The sequence below is a fragment of the Galeopterus variegatus genome, unplaced genomic scaffold (assembly GCF_000696425.1).
Source record: "Galeopterus variegatus unplaced genomic scaffold, G_variegatus-3.0.2 Scaffold379, whole genome shotgun sequence".
In the NCBI taxonomy this organism is placed as follows: domain Eukaryota; kingdom Metazoa; phylum Chordata; class Mammalia; order Dermoptera; family Cynocephalidae; genus Galeopterus; species Galeopterus variegatus.
In genome coordinates this window covers 680485-701004 of record NW_007726490.1, presented here as the reverse complement: position 1 = coordinate 701004, position 20520 = coordinate 680485, and the positions used below count along the sequence as shown (strand labels likewise).

The following is a 20520-nucleotide window of genomic DNA, read 5'->3' as shown; positions in this document are numbered from 1 at the left end:
CACATACACACACACACACACACACACACTCTCACACACACACAGAAAAACAAACAAACAAGAACACCGAAAAAAAAAAAAAAAACCGGGTGGTTGGAGAGGAAGATATAACAACCACAATTATTTTTTATTTTTTATTTTTTTTTGAAGTTCTTACAACAAGCAAATGGAGGGGACACACTTGGGTGGGAAAGGGGAGAGGGAGGAGGGAGGGAGGTTTCGGTGATGGGACATAATAATCAACTAAACTGTATATTGACAAAATAAAAATAAAAAAAAAATAAATAAAATAAAATAAAATATGATGTTTCTGATCAGTTAACCTCAAATGCTACAAAATAGTGACAGAATTATCTTTTTTTGCATTTAGCCAACTAGGTTACCACTAGAGGGTATTTCTTTGTCACTGGAAACCTGCTCTACAATATGACATTATACCACACTATGTTACTTCTATTAAATTCTTTTTAATTTTCCCTGAATGCGATTACTTAATGAGTTCCATGTTCTTTCATATTAAGAATTCTTTCGAAAATGACCATTTTATGAAGATTATAATACAATTATTGAAATATCTTTCCCTAAATTCCTCTGCTACCCTTTTTTAATCCCTGCAGCCTGTGTGCTTACTTTTTTGTTTCTTTTCTTTTTTTCCCTATTTTCATTGGGAGGATTACACTGAGGTGTGTTGCATCTTTTAGATCTTCTGTCACTGTTATAATATAAAATAGTTTTTCAAAAGATAAAGCCCAATTATTCCCTCTCTCCCCAGTATCTATACCAAGGAGCATAAAGGCTAATTTATAATATAATAGAAAAAGAAGACCTAAAAGAAAACAGTGAAAACTCATTTTTCTCTGACAAATTTGCCACGATACCAAATTGAAAGATACTAAGGTTTGATGTTACCAGTTAAGACCTTTGATATAAGAAATATAGTAGGGAAAAGCTAACTGGAACACATAAACCCAGAAATCTCAGTCACTTAATCTAATAAATTTCACAGTTTTTCTCTTCAGGTAAAGTTCAGTGGGTAGAAAGGAGGCAATGGAAAGGACAACATGGTATGCAGAGCATTGCTTCACATGAATATTCAAGACATTCAGATGTTGGAAATTCTGTCATTTTTTAGGCTTCCAGGTCTGTCAATAAAGACTGGGATTTTCTAGTAGTCACCAAAGGATGAATGTAACTTTTCAACTATGTTGGGTAAATTTGACAAGTTTTTGTTTGTTTATTTCTTTGCTTCCTTTTTGTTTTGCTTTTTCATGAAGCAAGTGTTCTTAATAAACTTGTTTTTTAAATGTAGATTTTTAAAAGATAACTATAACTTTTGTTTGCAATGTAATTTGTTAGAAATCAAGAACATTTATAAAGTATTACTTTGATGTAATTATAATAGTCCCAAATAAGACATTCAATGTCAGGAAAAAAATCAATTATTTAAATCAATTGAAGTATCAATTCTATTCATTTACCATATTTATTTATAACTACTATATGTACAGTTTTCCCAGCACCAGTTATTGAAGAGTCTGTCCTCTCTTCACTGTGTGTTCTTGGCACCTTTGTCAAAGATCAGTTGGCTGTAGATACACGGATTTATTGCTGTGTTCTCTATTTTGTTCCATTGGTCCATGCATTTGTTTTTATGACAGTACCATGCAGTTTTTTTTACTATAGTTTTGTAGTATATTTTGAAGTCAGGTAGTGTAAAGCCTCCAGCTTTGTACTTTTTGCTCAGGTTGTTTTAGCTGTCAGGGTCTTTTGTGGTTCCATATGAATTTTAGGATTGTTTTTCCTATTTCTGTGAAAAAACGTCATTGGTATTTTGTTCAGGATTGTGTTGAATCTTGATAATGTTGTATAATCTTTTTGATGTGCTGTTGAATTTCATTTTCTAGTAATTTGTTGAGAATTTGTATATCTATATTCATGAGGGATACTGCCCTATGATTTTCTTTTTTGTTGTTGTGTTTTCATTTGATTTTGGTATCAGGGTGATGTTGACCTTATAGAAAAGGTTTGGGAGCATACTCTCAGCTTCAGTTTTTTGGAATGGTTTGAGAAAAATTGGTATTAATTCTTCTTTAAAAGTTTGGTAGAATTCAGCAGTGAAGCCATCCTGTCCTGTAATGTTCTTTGTTGGGAGACTGATGATTACTGATTTAATCTCATTACTCATTATTGGCTTGTTCACGTTTTTGTACATTCTTGGTAGGTTGTATGTGTCCAGAAATTTATTCATTTCTACAGATTTTCCAATTTGTTTGTATATAGTTCATAATAGTCATTAATTATTCTTTGTATTTCTGTGTTGTCATTTATAATATCTCTTTTTTCATTTTTGATTTTTGCTATTTGGATCTTCTCTCTCTCTTTTTCTTTTTTTAGTCTTGCTAATGGTTTGTCAATTTTGTTTATCTTTTCAAAAAAACAACTTTTCATTTCATTGGTCTTTTGTATCGTTTTTTTGTTTCTATTTTATTTAATTCTGATCTGATCTTTATTATTTGTTTTCATCTACTTATTTGGGGATTGGGTTGTTTTTCCTTTTCTAGTTCCTTGAGGTGCAATGTTCAGTTGTTTATTTGAAATCTTTCTACTTTTTTGATGTAAGTACTTATTGTAATAAACTCCCTCTTAATACTTCTTTTGCAGTATCCCATAGGTTTTGATATGTTTTACTTCTATGTTTATTTGTTTCAAGGAATTTTTTAATTTCCTGCTTAATTTCTTCTTTGACCCATTGATCATCCAGGAGCACATTGTTTAATTTCCAAGTATTTATAAAGGTTCCCAAGTTTCACTTTTTATTGATTTCTAGTTTTATTCCATTGTGGTGTGAAAAGATACTTGATATGATTTCACTTTCTTTTTGATTTGTGGCTTAACATGGTCTATCCTGGAGAATGACCCATATGCTAAGAAGAAAAATGTGTATTCTACTGTTGTTGGATGGAATGTTCTGTTAATGTCTGTCAAGTCCGTTTGGTGTGTAGTTCAGTTTAAATCCAATGTTTCTTTGTTGATTTCTTGTCTAGATGATCTGTCCAATGCTGAGAGAGTAGTGTTGAAGTCCCCATTACTGTATTGTGGTCTATCTCTTCCTTTAGAACCAATAATATTTGCTTTATATATCTGAATACTCCTATGTTGGATGCATATATATTTTCAATTTGTGTATCCTCTTGCTGAATTGATCCATTTATCATTATATAATGTCTTTCTTTGTCTCTTTTCATTGTTTTTGGTTTAGTGTCTACTTTATCAAATATAAGTATAACTACTCCTGCTTGTTTTTGGTTTCTATTTGCCTGAAATATCTTTTTCTATTCCTTGCCTATTAATCCATGTGCATCTTTACAGGTAGTGAGTTTCTAGTAGGCAGATATATTTGGGTTTTGTTTTTTAATCCATTCAGCTAGTTATATCTTTTAAATGGGGAAATTAATCCATTTACATTCAATGTTGTTATTCAAAGGTATTGCCTTACTCCTGACATTTTGTTAATTTTTGTTGTTTTTTAAATGTATATTTTATTTCTTTATCTTTTATTTTTTGTCTTTGCTAGTTGGTGGTTTTTTTTGTAGTGATAAGATATTTCTTTCTATTTCTGATTTGTGTATCTTCTTTATTATTGAGTTTTATTCTTTTGCATGTAATCATGATGGTAGTTGTTATTCTTTTGCTTCCAAATATAGGATTCCCTTAAAGATCTCTTGTAAGTCTGGTTTAGTGGTGATGAATTCCACAGTTATTGTTTTCTGGAAAAGATACTATTTCTTCTTCATTTCTGAAAGATAGCTTTGCTGGGTATAGCACTCTTGGGGGGCAGGGTTTTTTTGTTTGTTTGTTTCAGCACTTTGAAAATATCATCTCACTCTCTCCTGGTCTGTAAGGTTTATGCTGAGAAATCTTTTAGACTGATGGGGATTTCCTTATAGATGACTTGACTCTTTTCTCTTGCTGTTTTTAGAATTCTCTCTTTTTCTTTGACTTTTGACATTTGGCTACAATGTGTCTTGGAGAGGACTGAAGACAGTTTTGGATTAAATCTGTTTGGGAATCTTTGAGCATCTTGAATCTGGAAGTCTATATGTCTCCTATTACTTGGGAAGTTTTCAGCTACCATTTATTAAATAGGTTTTAAATCCCTTTTCTCACCTTCTAGAATACACAAAATACAAGTGTTTGTATGCTTAATGTTAACCCATAGATCTTTAGGCTTCATTATTTTTTAATTCTTTTTTTCTTTTTCTTTTTTTTTTTTTTTTTTGTCTGACTGGGTTATTTCAAAAAACCTGTCCTCAAGTTCAGAAATTCCTTCTTTGGCTTGATCTAACCTGTTGGTTAAGCATTTGGATTTATGCTTTATTTCATTTATTAAATTCTTCAGTTCCAAGATTTTGACTTTTTTTCACCATGATATCTATCTGCTTGTTAAATTTCTCCTTCAGATATCATTTCATTGTATTGTCTATTTGTATTTTCTTGAATCTCATTGAGACTCTTTAAGATTATTATATGGAATTCCTTTTCAGGCATTTCATAGATTTCCTTTTCTTTGTTATCTCATCCTGGAGGATTATTGTATTCCTTTGGTGACATCATGTTTCCTCGTTTTTTACTGTTTCTCTTATCCCTATGTTAATATCTGGGCATCTTGTGGAACAGCAGCTTCTTCTAATTCTCTGGAGTAGCTTTTGAAGGGAGAGATTCTTTCTTGTATATGTTTTCTATAGTGTCAGTTGGGTAGGATACTTTCAGTTTTGTTACAAGTGAGCACAGTAGTGTTGTCTCCATGTAATTTCTTTGACTATGCAACATTGGGTGTTGTCTGTGAGTGCCTTTATTGTGTAGGCACTGGGGTGCTCAGAAGCTTCTTACTGAAGTGGGAGTCACTGGGCCGGGTTGCTGGTGTCATGGGCATGGTGTCTGGCTCTTTGGGGAATCTTTAGGGGCTCTGCAGCTCCTGAGCTGAACTGGTAAACCTTTGGCAGTGTCTCTGGGTGCTCTCTCCAGGATCCTGTGCCCTTCACAGAGGTGCTGAGATGTTCTGCAGCTCCTCAGATTAAATGAAAAACCCAAGTTGGGATTGCTGGGGCCACAGACAAGACCTTGACCTTTGAGGGCTCTTCATTCACTCTGGGTAAAGTAACTGGGGTTGTGGGTGGGCCTTCGTGCACCCAAGAGAGATGGTTAGTTGCTTTGTAGTTCCTCAGCTGGAGTGGGTCACTCTGGGTGAGGTTGCTAAGGTCATGAGCAGAACCCTGCACCCCCAAGAGAAATGGCACATTGCTCTGCAGCTCTTCAACTGTTGTGGGCTGCACCTTGAAAGATTGCAATGGTTGTGGGTGGGTCACTGTGCCCCCAAGAGAGGTGCTAGATTGCTCTGAAGCTCCCTGGGTGTGGTGGGTGGCCCTGGGTGGGTTTGCTTGAGCTACCTACAGGACATTGTGGCCCTGGGAGAGGTGCATGGGTACTCCACTGGAGAGAACAGAGCCATTGGCAGCAGCAGAATGACTTGATCAGTTGGCTCTTTGTTCTTGGTTTAGCCTCTGCACTGTGCTGGACTGCTTGTTCCCAGGGGTGCAGGGCACCATGTAGGCTTGGGTGCCAGAGTCACAGTGTCATGAGGGGGCCTTAGGGCTATAGAGATGCTGGGGTTATGGGAGAATTAACTTCGGTGTTGGCTCCATTCTCAAAAAGGCAATGTCTATGGCAGTTTGGGACCAGAGGATGGGGGGACTAAGTGTGAACTCCCTCTCTAAACCAATGCAGTTAGGTGGGCTCCCAGCAGCTCCCCACACTGGGCTCAGGACCTGTAAGGTATGCACAGCTCACCTGTAAGTTGGATAGCAGGTATCTGCAGCACAAGTGGGGACTGCTCGTAACTCCCCTTCCCTACCTTTTCCCTGCAGCAAGGACTAAAGTTTCCCTCGAAGGAAGTGTGCATCTTTGCAGCTTCAGATCCAGCCTGAGGGGGAATGGCACTGGTACAACAGGGAGGGATGTGAATTCCACCACCACTGAGTCCTTCAGGGTAGGGTACAGCAGCTGCTGTCAGCCCAGCTTGGGGAAGTCAGTTCAATGGCAGCTTAGTCTAGGATGAAAGGATGTTACCTGTGGAGTAAGACATCCTCCAGCAGCAGTTCCAGTTCTAGGATGGCACAGTAGCTGTGGGAGCCACAGAGAATAGGGCACTGTGTCAGCACCTCTGGGGGAGTACAACCGTGTGGACCACAGGCAGCTTCCCCAGCTGGACTTAGTGCCTGTGAAGACTGCCAGGGTCCCCAGTGGAAAAGATGGTAGGTGTCCAAGGTGTTGATCTGGGTTTCTAGGGTCATCTTTCTTACCTATTCCCTGCAGGATGAAGTTCCTCCTGGTTCCCTGCTTCTCCTGGCTGGGGGATGGGGTGGCGAGTCTTGAAATTCAGATGGGCAAGAATTTATGCTTTTTCTGGAAAAGTTCAAAAAATCTTTGCCATCTCAAACTAAGTCTTATTATGTAACTATTTGGGAGGGAAATATTGTGAATTATCAGATTATCAAATAAAAACATTTTGATATTTAAGTTGTATTTAATCATTAAAAATAAACAAATTTTTGCATATGTGCTATTGTCTACTGCAACAGACATTCTGAAAGAAACAGTTGACAAGATTTGGTATCTGATTGAGGATAAGAGATAATAAAATCAAATGTGTTTTTACATTTTAACTGGTGTATTAGTCAGGGTTCTCCAGAATGACAGAATCAATAGGATATGTCATATGTATATGACAGGGGATTTATTACGGGAGTTAGCTCATGTGATTGTGAAGAGAAATCCCATGATAGGCCTTCTGCAAACTGAGTGCTGGTAGTGTGGCTCAGTCCAAGTCCGAAAGCCTCAGAACCAGAGAAGCTGATGGGGTATAAGTCCTGGAACCCAAAAGCTGAAGAGTCTCAAGCTCTGATGTCCATGGACAGGAGAGAAGAGAATAGCCCAGTTCCAAAGGATAGGAGATTTGCCTTTTTCTCTGTTTTTTGTTCTCTCTGGACCCCCAGCAGATTGGATGGTTCCCGAGGGTGGGTCTTTCCAACCCAGTCCACTCAGCCTGTCATGCTAATCTCTTCTGGAAACACCCTCATGGACACATCTAAAAAGATAGCTATACAGATTTCTCAGCATTCCTTCATCTAATAAAGTTGACACCTAAAGTTAACCTTCACAGCTGGCAAGTAATAGTGAAACAAAGAATTCAGGAATAAGGGGAGAACTTACAACTTAATACTTTTGAAACTCAGGAAATTTACTTAAACTCTCCACGACTCAGCTTCCTTATCTTTTAAATGATCACATAACAGTATACATGGTATATCATGTATGATTGTGGTAATTAAAGAAATAATTCATGTACAAAACTTAACATAGTGTTCAGTTCATATTTCTTAATAAATGTTAGTTTCTTTTATTATGAGTGTTATTAATTAGTTCAGTTTGAACATGGTAAGTTTGAGGTGATATTTTTGTCTCTTACTTATGTTAAAATTCTTAAGGTTAAAGTGGTCTGACTGGAATTCAGATAAATGGATCCTCAGACTACAGACTATATCTAAAGTGTCAATTCTCAGTACCATATTTTAAGTTACAACGTTAATCTGGTTATAACAAGGGAAGTGTAACCATTATGGTAATATTTCAGAGTAGAACAGAATTTCTCAACTTCAACTGTACTGGCATTTTGGGCTAGACAATTTGTTGTTGGGGGGATGAATTGTATATTTTAGGATACTTAGTAACATCCCACTAGATGCCAGTCAAAAATGTCTCCAGACAATGCCAGATGTCCTGTGGAGGTCAAAAAACCATTCCCAATTGGGAACCACTGGAGTAGATGAAATCATGTATGCTTTTTCAAATATATAAAGAAGTTTTAGCAAATAGCAGACTCACACAATTTAACACAGAAGACAGCAGTAATGGTACTTGATAAAAGTTCGAATTTTTCATAGTTTGAACAAAATAAAAATATAATGCACTGACTTTTTTTTTTTTTTTTTTTTTGTCTTTTGTCTTTTTCCGTGTCCGGCAATGGATCGCAACCCTCAGTGTTGCCCCCGCACCGGACCGGGGACCGGCAACGGGATCGCAACCCTCGGGGTCGCTCCTGCGCCTCGCTCAGCCAGTGAGCGGGAACCGGTCCGTATGTGGGATCCGAACCCTCAGGCAGGAGCGCCGCCGCGCCTCCCAAGCGGCGCACTTATCCAGTGCGCCACCGGGCCAGCCCACTGACTTTTGAGTCAGCAGCTTCTCAGCTATGATGTGGGTTTAATTAGGTGCTGGGTCACTATCAGAGTTAGTGTACTGGGAATTTCTTTCCTGGGAGGGAGTTTAAATAATCTCTTAGATCTCTTTTAATAAGATTCTCTCATTTTGGCAGGGCTAATGATTCAGATTTGGAAATCATTCCAATAGTGTTCTTAGTTGAAATCATGAGAATACTGAACTCTCTGAGAGCAAGAGAAGAAAAGAGCATAGGTCTTATGAACTGAGTTTTAAGGAAGTCCATATTTCAAAAGAGGGAATATGAAACATAACCTACCTCCACTGACTTTATATTGTAAAAAAAACAATAAAAGAAAACTAATGAAAATAAATTATTCAGAAGGACTGAGTTTTAAAGAATGAATGGGGTATTGTCAGTTAAGAAGTAAAAGTCTGTTGATAGAGGAAAGACCAGTTTATGTAAATTCTTTCTTTCTTTTCTTTTTTTTTTTTTGGGGGGGGGTGGCTGGCTGATAACAAGAACCAAACCCTGAACCTTGGTGTTACCAACACCATGCTCTAACCAATTGAGCAAACTGGCCAGCCCCCAGTTTATTTAATTTCTAGAAAGTCATGGTGACCTTTGGTGAAAATAAATACTGAGGAAAGTGTTTCCTAAAATATTCAATATCATATAAACATTAATAATTATTAATATCAACATTTTTACTAGTGTGCAAGCCAGACACCCGATTACAAGGAGTTAAGTGGGGAGTAGGTTATGAAGAAATTTACATGGAGGTGGCTGAGTAGACCACTTGTACAATGACTAGAGGAAGCTATAATGTCATAATGGTAGATTTAAAAAAATTTTTTTAACAGTACATAGGACTTGTGCACTTTTGAAAATTTAAATAAGATGAGCTATAAAGAAAGAGCTTGTGATATTATGGAAAAAGTTAACTATGATTTAAAAAAAAAGGACACCTCAGTGATCAGAAAGGTTAGGATCACTAACTTTTCTAAAAAAAGAAAATCCATTTTCTTTAATTCTGGAAAAAGAATTAGAAAATGGATATGGAAACAGAAGTGAGATGGTGGGCAAGCTCAGAGCTCCCAACAAATGGGGAGGAAAAGAGTTTGAGGCTTAAGTAGCTTGATTTTAAATTTGGTTCTGCCACTTACTCCTTATGTGACTATAAGCAATTAACTTCAAATTCTCTGAGCACTGGATTTCTTTTATAAAATAAGAATCACATATCTTATCTGGAAGCCTTCTTTTAAAACTAAATCCAGTCATCAATATGTGGAATGTTTTCAGCACTCAGTGGATAGGTGCTAGAAATGTCATTGTTGTCATCATCATTGAAGGATATTTTAAGGTCGTCTTCTTCAAGTGAGGTAGAGACAAGGAGAGAAAATATATTGAGGACTTGACAAGAGTAGAAAGTGTCAAAAACTGCCAGTGCTTATGAGTGAATCAAGTGACAAATGCAACAATTGTCAATTAAGGATGAGGACCAGTCGTTTTGCAGGGGCCAATGACCAGTGAATTTGTAGTGTTAAAGATCTGCTCACTTCTGGGTCTTCTTATAGCATGATCTGTGACCACAGAGCAAAAGAAGAGAAGCTAAACAGTGACACATGGTTGAGACTGATTAGTCAGATTCACATAAATCTCTGCTATTTTGAGATACATCAGATTCAAGTACTATTAAGAAACTACCATGCATTATTATAGTTTATTGCATATAGTACCTACTATATTAGACCATATTTATTAACATTATAACTGAATTATTTTTTAATTTTAATATTAGTATATGCTTAGAGTTTCTGAACCTCAGTACTATTGACATTTTAGACTGAATGATTATTTGTTGTTGGAGACCGTTCTGTGCATTGTAGGGTGTGTAGCAGCACCCCTGGCTCTACCCACCGATGCATGTTGCACTCCCCCCTGCCCCAGTCATGACAATGAAAAATGTCTCAGACATTTCCAAATGACCCGTAGGAAGAGGAGGCAAAATCACCTTTGGTTGAGAACTACTATAACATGCTTATCTCTAAAATACTTAGTAATAAAAATAAAATGAATATGTGTGACATTTGAATTAATAACATTACCATATTTTATGACTTATAATAGCAATTCTCCATAGATTTCAGTTGTGATTTCTGTTGCTTCATAAGACCAATGGAATTATAAATTTACATTTCATCTGACGGAGAAAATCCTAAAGATAGACCATGATGTATAGCAAGTAATATATTTTTCTACCTATACATTTTGATTTACTTCAGAGAACATTTTAAAAACTGCAAATTTATTCATTTTTGCTTGAGTTATTTACTGAGACAAAGTGATTGCTTTTATAGTTTTTAACCATCCATGTATTCTCTTATTACTTCATTACATATTTTAAATATGTTCTGTGCAAAAATTATTTGTTTTTTATTTTCCAGTTGTTTTTTATCCTTATTACTGGTGGCTGCTGTGGTATGGAAGATCAAACAAACTTGTTGGGCTTCTCGACGAAGAGAGGTATCAGTAATACTTCATCTTATGTTTAAAGATTTGAGCAAACATGAGGATATCTATAGAATGTTACTTAATATGCTCCTTTGGAATACAGATTTTCAATTCAGTTTTGCTTAATATTGAACAAATCATTCTAGTATTTTTAAACTTTACAGAAAACTTTACTGTCATTTTAAGTCCATATCTGTAGAAGCATTCATTAGTTGCAGTCTTTTTAAAAATAATATTAGAATTTATAGTGAATACAAATATTAATTCTGTTGTTATATAATCTGTAATATCTTTAATTTAGATATATGCTATAAAAACAGGATGTTTTTCATAAATGTCTGTTGCAATTTAAAAGAAAATTTTGCTTGATAAATGTTTGAGTTTTTAGAAAAAGTAGCCCCCAGAAATTTATTATAACATTTTTTTGTAATCAAATCTTTTCCATTTCTTGATTACTTGAATATCCAGGTATGTTTAAATAGCATATCAATTTGATGCATTTCACATCAGAATTAATCATGTATGTCCCATATAATCCTAAAATTGATAAAAACAATATTTTTACCAAATATTAACTGATGGTATAAATATCTTAGATAAATATAGTTTCTTAACTTTTTGTATATCAGTTGCCTGAAAGGAACAAAGAAGCATAATCATATGAGGAGCAAAAGTATGCAGTAGATTTATTACTCCATACCTCATATAATGAAAAAGCAAGTTTCTGTTTTTATTAGTATGCTATTATTCTTTTAGTATTAATGTTAATATTTTATTTGCTGCTGTGTTTCCCAGTATATATATATATATATATACTGGGAAACTATATATATATATATATATATATATATAGTTTTGTACAAGAATATAAAATGGTATATACTGCTTGTCTTTACTCCACATTTAAAAAAATAATATTTGAGAATATTTTAAAACAATCCAGAGTGTTTTAAGTTGTAGAATTATTGAATGACATGAGTTTTTAATTATTCTCCTATTTTCAAGCACCCATCAAAGCTCAGTGCCTACCTTTAATATATTTGCAAACTGGAGTTCCTACCCCACCAAATAAATCATTCACCTTAATCCTCTCTGCCTCTCTGATTTTTTATATAAGGCCAGCGCAACATCAATGAGAATTTACTTGGTACGGCCCCATGATAAAAACTAATCCAGTTGAAAAAGAGCTTATCAAATATAAATATATAAATATTTGGCAAGAGGTAGAACTCTGTATGAAGATAAACAATCTTTTGGACATGTTAAATGATATATTACACAAAATAATAGATTCAGGAAGGAAAAACATAATCTTAGGCGGGCAGTGTGAAGGCCTTCCATAATGGAATAGAGCAAGGGAAAATTTATGTTTCTAACCATTAGAAAAGAAGTCAGGATCAATCAGGTAGCCTCTGTTCCCAAAGCATTACAATGGGCACTGTTTAAATATCTGATCTGTAAAGTTTATAAAATGCAGCTGTAGGTATAGCATTGTGAAAAAAATCAGTGAATAACCTTGCCATTAACAGGCATGTGAATATGAGTAAGTGGTCTAGTTGAATTTCCTTGCCTCTAACAGGAAGGGTTGTACAATATAACTAATTCTGGGATTGGGGTCTTTAGAGCTTTAGAAGTGTTTATAGGTAGTAGCTAAAGTTTAGAAACAATATTTAATATTTGTAAAAAACTAATGATTGTTCATTTACCTATAAAACTTTCACACTTCTCAAAATTACAATTGATTTTGGTTAATATTGTATAATCTCAGTGTAGTAGTGCTATGTATTACATTTTAATCAGATACTCTGGCAAGCTGATATTACTTTCATTTAAAAAAAATTAACATGAATTTATCTTTTGATTGGAAGTCAAAGTCTTTTAAAATATGATGTGTATATGGAAAGAATAAGGGAGAAATAGTAGGGGAGAAGTAGATTTGGAAAAACTGGGCCAGTTCTAGTCTGTGTTTGTAAATATTATGTCTTCTCGATATCCCCTCACTCTGAGGGAACTTCAGAAGGTTTGTGGAAAGATGGAACTAAAAGACAAAAATAAAAAACATAAACTTTATTTGTCAATATAAGCTCCATCAAATTCAAGACACTTTTGTAAGCTGTGATACCAGCCATTTAGTCCACACCTAAAGAACTGAGAGTCCAGGGAATTTAACCATGTCAATGCAGTCTTTTTCACATTATGAACAGAAGAAAAATGTGTGCCCTTTAAAGATTTTTTTTTTAAGATTTGGAAACAAAAAGAAGTTAGGAGCCAAATCAGCACTTCAAGGTGGATGTCTAATGATTTCTCATCAAGACTTTTGCAAAATTGCCCTTGTTTAATGAGAGGAATGAGCAGGAGCATTGTCGTGGTGGAGAAGGACTTGCTGGTGAAGCTTTCCTGGGCATTTTTCTGTCTAAGCTTTGGCTAACTTTCTCAAAACATTCTGATAACAAAGAGATATTATCATTCACATTCATACTTTTGTTACAACAGTATATTATTGTAATTATTCTATTTTACTGTTAGTTTATGGTGTTGGTCTCTTACTGTGCCTAATTTAAAAATTAAACTTTATCATAGGTATGCATGTGTAGAAAAACACATAGTATATGTAGGGTTTGTTGCTATCCGTGGTTTCAGGCATCCACTGGGGGTCTTGGAATGTATCACCTGTGGATAAGTGGGAACTACTGTATTAAAAGATTGTTTCTCATTTTGGCTTTATGAGTCTCAGAGATTTTTAACCACACTATTGTAGTTTATGTGATAATCCCGTTAACAGACTTTATGTGAGTAGAGGTGAAAATGTGTTTTTATCCCATCCCCTCTTTATTCAGTTTTAACTATTAGATTAACTGTAATATTCTCTAAAGGAAAACAGCCCAGTATATTTTTTTATGTGAATATGTTACTTTGTCTCTAAAACATTAAGAAATAAATTATTGTAAGGTTCAATTCACCTATAGTTGGTAGAATGACAATTTGTAACAGTAATTAAAAATTCTTTAAATGATTCTTTCTTAAAATTTCTGTAGTTTTGTTATAGTAGTTGTACTAGTTGCTTTTCTAAGGACTGTTTAAAATGAAAATAATCTTTGGAAAATTTTTAAATATATTGTGTTAATCCAAATATGTATATTACTTTTTTAACTATTTGAAACTTTGGTTTCTTATAAGCACAGACATACGTTTTTGTGGCATAATTTTAATGTCAGAGGCCTGTTGTTAATGTTATGCCTTTTGGATGACACTGTGGAGAATTCAGGAGCTCTTATAAACAAAAAAATTAAACTACAAAGGACTTCAATTTTTATATTATCCCTTAATGTGGGAGTGCAGACTCATTTCTATAGCAACCTTACCAATAATATTAAAGCTTGCTTTAGAGCTGTGCTAATGAATGGGAATAATAAGGGCTTATTGATTAGTGGGAACGCTATTATACTAGAAAGATTAATTCATTTTTTGAGCTTGTTATCATTACAGAGTTATTGAAAACATTTAGCTTCAATGTTACATTCAATTTTAGTTAGTCATCACATTACTAAAATATTTGTTAGAAGCAAGTATATTTTAAAAGGAATCTCCTGAAATTTTGTGATACTTAGTAATCTTAGTTTTTAAAATAAAATTTGAATTTTTAATAGGTATCATAAGGCATAAATGAATCAAGATATTATAATTATTCTTTGTAATTAAGATATTTAATTGTATGTTTGAGTAACATGAGTGAAAATATCATGCATATCTTAATAGTTACAGACATCAAGTTTTCTCTCTTGGAAACATTTATTCCCACATGTTTTGAGTGGTTTAACTGTAATATGTCTCAGTCAAAATCTAACTGCAAAATCCAGGGAATAATAGATCTATAGGCAAAGGCAGGGTTATTTTTGCATCAACTATATATTACTAGTGTGTCTGGGTATTTGAATGATCTCTGAATTTCTTGTACCAGCAATTTTTCCTTCTTTAATTCTTCTCTTAAATTTATAGTTCTTTAAAAGTTTTAAAAATATATTAATATAGAACTTTATCACATTTTGAAAATCTTTTTTAGTATGTTATACTTCTCTTATGCGTAATACAAAATATTGCCTCGATTAAGACAGTGCCCAATAAGTGACTGAACTTGTGTTTGTGATGCTCTACATTCCTGCACATTTCATAATCATGCAGCATAAAACTTAAATTTGGGTTTATCATTATCAACCTGTATTTTGAGTTAAAATAATAAACTAAAACCCATAAGTAGGGTTCTAGTAGCTTTGAGTAACAAACTGGTTTTCTAGAGGCAAATACATTAGTTCATTCCTTTTAGACCTAACTTTTTTATGGGCACACACACACACACACAAAAAAGCAAGAACTGATAATATCATTAAATTTTACTTTACTAATGACATTTCATGGGTAAAAAAAATTCATAATAAAATATTCTCTGTGGTGCTAATCTATGGCAAATGGGTTCTCATTTAAATATTATTAATGCAATGCAGCAGTGTTTTACAAATTGAGCTATTCTGCTTGCTTAGATGCTCAACTTATTTACAGAGAGAGTCGGGCACAGAGCAAAGAGAGTAATGAGAAAGTGTTATTTTGAGTAGAGAAATTAAAATTAATTGATTAGAAAATGCAGACAACACTTTGTAGAATTTCTTGTACTTTAAAAATTTGTATTTTATGTTATGTTTAAACATTTAAAGCTTTCCACAAAACACATGCTTTTAAAAAAACATTAGTAAATATTGCACTCGAATAAATGTCTTTGCTGTTAAAGACCTCAGTGTCAACTAGTTTTGCTTATCACTTCCTTTTTATTAAATTGAAAATTATAATAATTACCATTTTATTAAGTTTTTAAAATTTACTAGAAATTGCAGATATTCAGCATATCTATTTATTTTATTATAGTTTTTAAATGAGCATAAGTGTAATTAAAAATAACTTGAATCGAGAAGTCAAATATGTATGGGAGCACAGAATTAGAAAGGTAATCTTGCAAACCTATTCTCAAAGATCTTATTATAAATGCATTGCTTTTGCTTTGCTCATTTCAATAAAGGGGTATTGCTATATTCCAGACAGATTGATAATAACTGAGGATAAAAAGAAAAGGCATGGACCCCAGTTTTAGGGAATTCATAGCTTTAAAACATTTTCAATAACACACTCACACACACACACACACCCCACATATACAGTTCTTGGGAGAGCACCCGGATTTACATTATTATGGTGACATCCACAGGGGGATATAGTGTATTATAAAGCTTTCTGGAAGTGAGACTAGTGATGGAAGTTAATGTGAACTGCTGCATAATTATATATAGAATTAATTACTCAAAAAAGAAAAACCAAAATCAAAAACTTTTGGATATATTTTTCCTATATATACAATATGAAAAATTTGCCTAAAATCATAATTATTTATTTATTATATATCATTATCTCTACATTTAAACACCATTATTTATATAGATTAAGAAATGGCCAAGGATGCTGATTTCCTCTCAATAAATTTTAGTCTGATTTACAATAACATTTTATGTCTTATGAACTCAGACAAATGTACCTGAAATATGTGTGTATGTATATGTTTTTATACTAAACATTTTATTGTTTTTCTAAAATTCAAATTGAACTGGGCGCCCTATATTTTTATTTGCTCAACCTGGCTGCCCTATTTTCAACACAAATGCTCACCATGGAGCTGAGGGGTGGGTTCAATTCCTTATAATCCCCATAGACTGAGAGAGAAAGAGAGAAAGGAATAATTCTCCAACATAGAATCTTAATTTGTTTTCAAAACAAGAGAATTAACTGTTCAAGCAAAAATAACGGATGTTTACTCTGTATATTTTGTGTCAAAATTAAAAGAATACCTGTTTGACCCAATAATTAATTACTAGGAATATATTCTAAAGATATATACCTGCCTACCTTGTTGAAGTATATTCGTACAAAGATATTTATAGAGGGATTTTTGTATACCAAAACAATTTCATGTCTTTAAAAAAGATTCTTGAAATAAATTCTATTTTCTTACAGTGGGATATTATGTAACTGAAAACAAAGAATGAGGTAGACAGATATGTGTTCATATGAAACAATTTATTTCTTCATTCAACAAATATTTATTTAACAACTATTGTTCCAAGGACACTTTTTAGGCAAAAACAGCAGTGAATAAGCAAAACAAAAATCCCAGCCCTCAAAAGGTTAGATCTTATATCTATGTTATTAACTAGAAAATGCATGCTATAGTTTTTGTGACATGTTGCTATTTGTATAAATCACACACACACACATTACATGCATAGAAATTTTAAGAGAATTCCTTAGATTATCTCTGGCTCTGGGATTGGTATTTGGTAAAGAAGGATGACTATGTTATTCTGTAATTATAACACAAACAAGTAATTAAATTACAGGCAAGTAAAGGATGCATGACCTAGTATTTTAGAGTTTGGCACTTTAACAAAAATAGCATTTAATCCTCATGCTGAAAGATATGTATTTCACTTTTACGTATGTAAGGAATTTGAGGAGAATTGAATTCAATGCTCAAAGCTTTCGACTAGTAAATGGAGAAGCTGTAGTTTAAAACTGTCTGTCAGATTCCAAACTCCAAGCTTTCTTTTTTTTTTTTTTGTCCTTTTTGAGACCGGCCGCCCCATGCTCAGCCAGTGAGCGCACCAGCCATCCCTATATAGGATCTCAACCTGCGGCGGGAGCGCTACTGCGCTCCCAGCGCCACACTCTCCCGAGTGCGCTGCGGGCTCGGCCCAAACTCCAAGCTTTCTTTTTTTTTTTTTTTGTCCTTTTTGAGACCGGCCGCCCCATGCTCAGCCAGTGAGCGCACCAGCCATCCCTATCTAGGATCTCAACCTGCGGCGGGAGCGCTACTGCGCTCCCAGCGCCACACTCTCCCGAGTGCGCTGCGGGCTCGGCCCAAACTCCAAGCTTTCTGAACCATACAAAGAACTTCAAAGATAACCTGAGTTTGAATATGTTTGGTTGTCTAATTGACCATTTATAATGTAACCTATACATCTGTTTTTTGTAGGAGGAATATGTTGTGTTTTATCTAATATTACAGCACAGTCATTATTTAGTGTAGCACTTAGAAAAAACAGCTCCTATTCACCTATGGCACAGTGCTCTTTACCACTAAGAATATTTATGTTATACTTATTGAAAGGGCTCTTACAGAATTATTAATATACAGATTTTATAATATATCATTCATATTTATACATAGAAAGGAAAATAGAATCCAAATAAATTGGTTAATGTGTTGCTAAAACTTTCTCACCTTCATAGTCCAATTTTTCATAAATAATTTTCTGACTCAAGTGAAAATATCTTGTTTGTTTCACATAGTGTCACTGACTAGAATAATCAAGTTTGTATCTATGCAGGCAGTAACAACTACATAATAACTGTCATCTGGCCAGCAGTGGTTCTATGATGTCATTGACTGTAAAAAACATCAGATTTTAGAGATATTAAAATATGAAAAAAAGTGTCAAAATCAATTAAATATGGTTGAGCCTACTTTATAAGGTTGTTAGTACTAAGTTAATGCACGCTCAGTGCTCACCACACTGTCTTTTACTTATCAGACTTCAGTAAATATTAGCTGTTATTATTGTTGTTGATATGTAATATAAAGAATGATTAGCATAATATTATGCATTAATATTGATAACAACAACTCCTGTATATCCTGGACTCCTCTTCTCAATATCTGCTTTAACACAGTGATTCTCCATCTATTGGACCCTTTAGAATCACCTGTGGATCTTAAAAAAAGTTTGTGTGTATATATATATATGCATGTATATTTCTATATATCTATATATCCATGTGTGCACTCTATTGTCCCACCCTCACCAGAGCTAAAGAATCAGAATTTCTGTAAGTGAGGATCAGCCTGGTGTGTTTATTTCTAAAATTCATGAATGATTCTAATATGTACCGTTGACCTTGAAATACTGCTTTAGTTTATACTCTGAGAGATGGGAAACCATTTAAACATTTCCAAGAGAGTTGTTAAGATAGTCGAGTTAAAAGATCTGAATTTAACTGATCATCTGCTGCTGAGTTAAGAATAGATGGCAGATAGAAACTGTAGACACACGGAGACTAGTTAGGAGGTTACTACCATAACCTAATGAGAGATGATGATGGATTAGATTAAGGGATGGCAGTATATGTGGTGAGAAATGATTGAATTTTGGGTATATATTGAAGAGAATTACAGGGTTAGATGGATGAGGAGGTCTGAAAAAGACTTAAAGCAAATAAGACTTCAAGGTTTTTGCCTGAGCAGCTGTAAAGATGAAGTTGCCATCAGTGAGATGGAGTTGAAGGCAAATAAAATTGATTTAGGACTAGAAGTTCAATTTTTAATGTTAAGTTTGTGGCATCTACTAGATATCCAATTAGACATGTCAAGGAAACAGGAGTTGAGCACAAGTGACAAAAGAAAAAAACTAGACAAATTAAAATGCATCAAAATTAAAAACTTGTGTTTTGAAAGACACCATGAAGAAAGTGAAAAGACAACCTCAATAATGGGAGAAGACTTGCAAATCATAATCTGGTTAACAGACTTGTATCTAAATATAGAAAGAACTCTTACAAATCAGTAATCAAAAGGCAAATCACCCAGTTAAAAATGGACAAAGGATTTGAATAAGCATTTCTCAATATATAAACTGTTGGCTCTTCATATCCAAGGGTTCTACATTAACGAATGCAACCAATCACTGAATGAAAATATTTGGGGAAAAAAATGATAAAAAGTAGCAGTACAGCAATAAAGAATGATGCAGATAAACAACTAATACAGTATAATAACTATTTACATAGTATTTACATTGTATTTGGTATTATAAGTAATCTAGAGATGATTTGAAGTATATGAGAGTATGTGTTTTATTATATGCAAATACACCATTTTATATAAGGGACATATTTTTTATAAGGAATTTTGGTATCTGCAGGGATTCCTGGAACCAATCCCCAGAGGGACAACTGTATGTAAATGTATATGGCTATATATATATATATATATATATATATATATATATATATATATATGTAGCCACAGGAGTTACACTACCTGATTTTAAATGCTACTACAAAGCTACAGTAATCAAAACAGCTTGGTATTGGCATAAAAACAAATACATGGACCAATGGAAAAGAATAGAGAACCCAGATATCAATCTTCATACTTGCAGCCAACTGATCTTCGACAAAGGTACCAAGAACATACATTGGGGAAAAGACTGCCTCTTCAATAAATGGTACTGGGAAAACTGGACATCCACATGTAGAAGAATGAATCTAGACCCATACCTCTTGCCATATACCAAAATCAACTCAAAATGGATTAAAGATTTAAATATACAAACCAAAACTATAAAACTCTTAGAAGAAAACACGGGGGAAACAGTTCAGGAAGTAGGACTGGGCAAAGACTTTATGAATAAAACCTCAAAAGCACAGGCAACAAAAGAAAAAAAAAACAAATAATGGGATTATATCAAACTAAGAAGCTTCTGCACAGCAAAAGAAACAACAGAGTGAAAAGACAACCTACAGAATGGGAGAAAATATTTGCAAAATATGCATCCAACAGATATCCAGATGAATATCCAAAATATACAACGAACTCAAGCAACTCAACAGTAAAAAAACAAGTAACCCAATTAAAAAAT

At 33.9% G+C, this 20520-nt stretch overlaps 1 protein-coding gene across 1 annotated transcript in view; it reads left to right on the top strand.

Moving 5' to 3' along the window:
* The first annotated feature begins 9557 nt into the window (after positions 1-9557).
* The window catches only part of LOC103586804 (attractin-like protein 1), a 461271-nt gene continuing 450308 nt past the window's right edge, over positions 9558-20520 (top strand). The window contains exons 1-2 of the mRNA XM_008568136.1: positions 9558-9649; positions 10720-10798. Coding sequence (XP_008566358.1) covers positions 9558-9649; positions 10720-10798 — 171 coding nt within the window. The remainder of the gene's footprint in view (positions 9650-10719; positions 10799-20520) is intronic.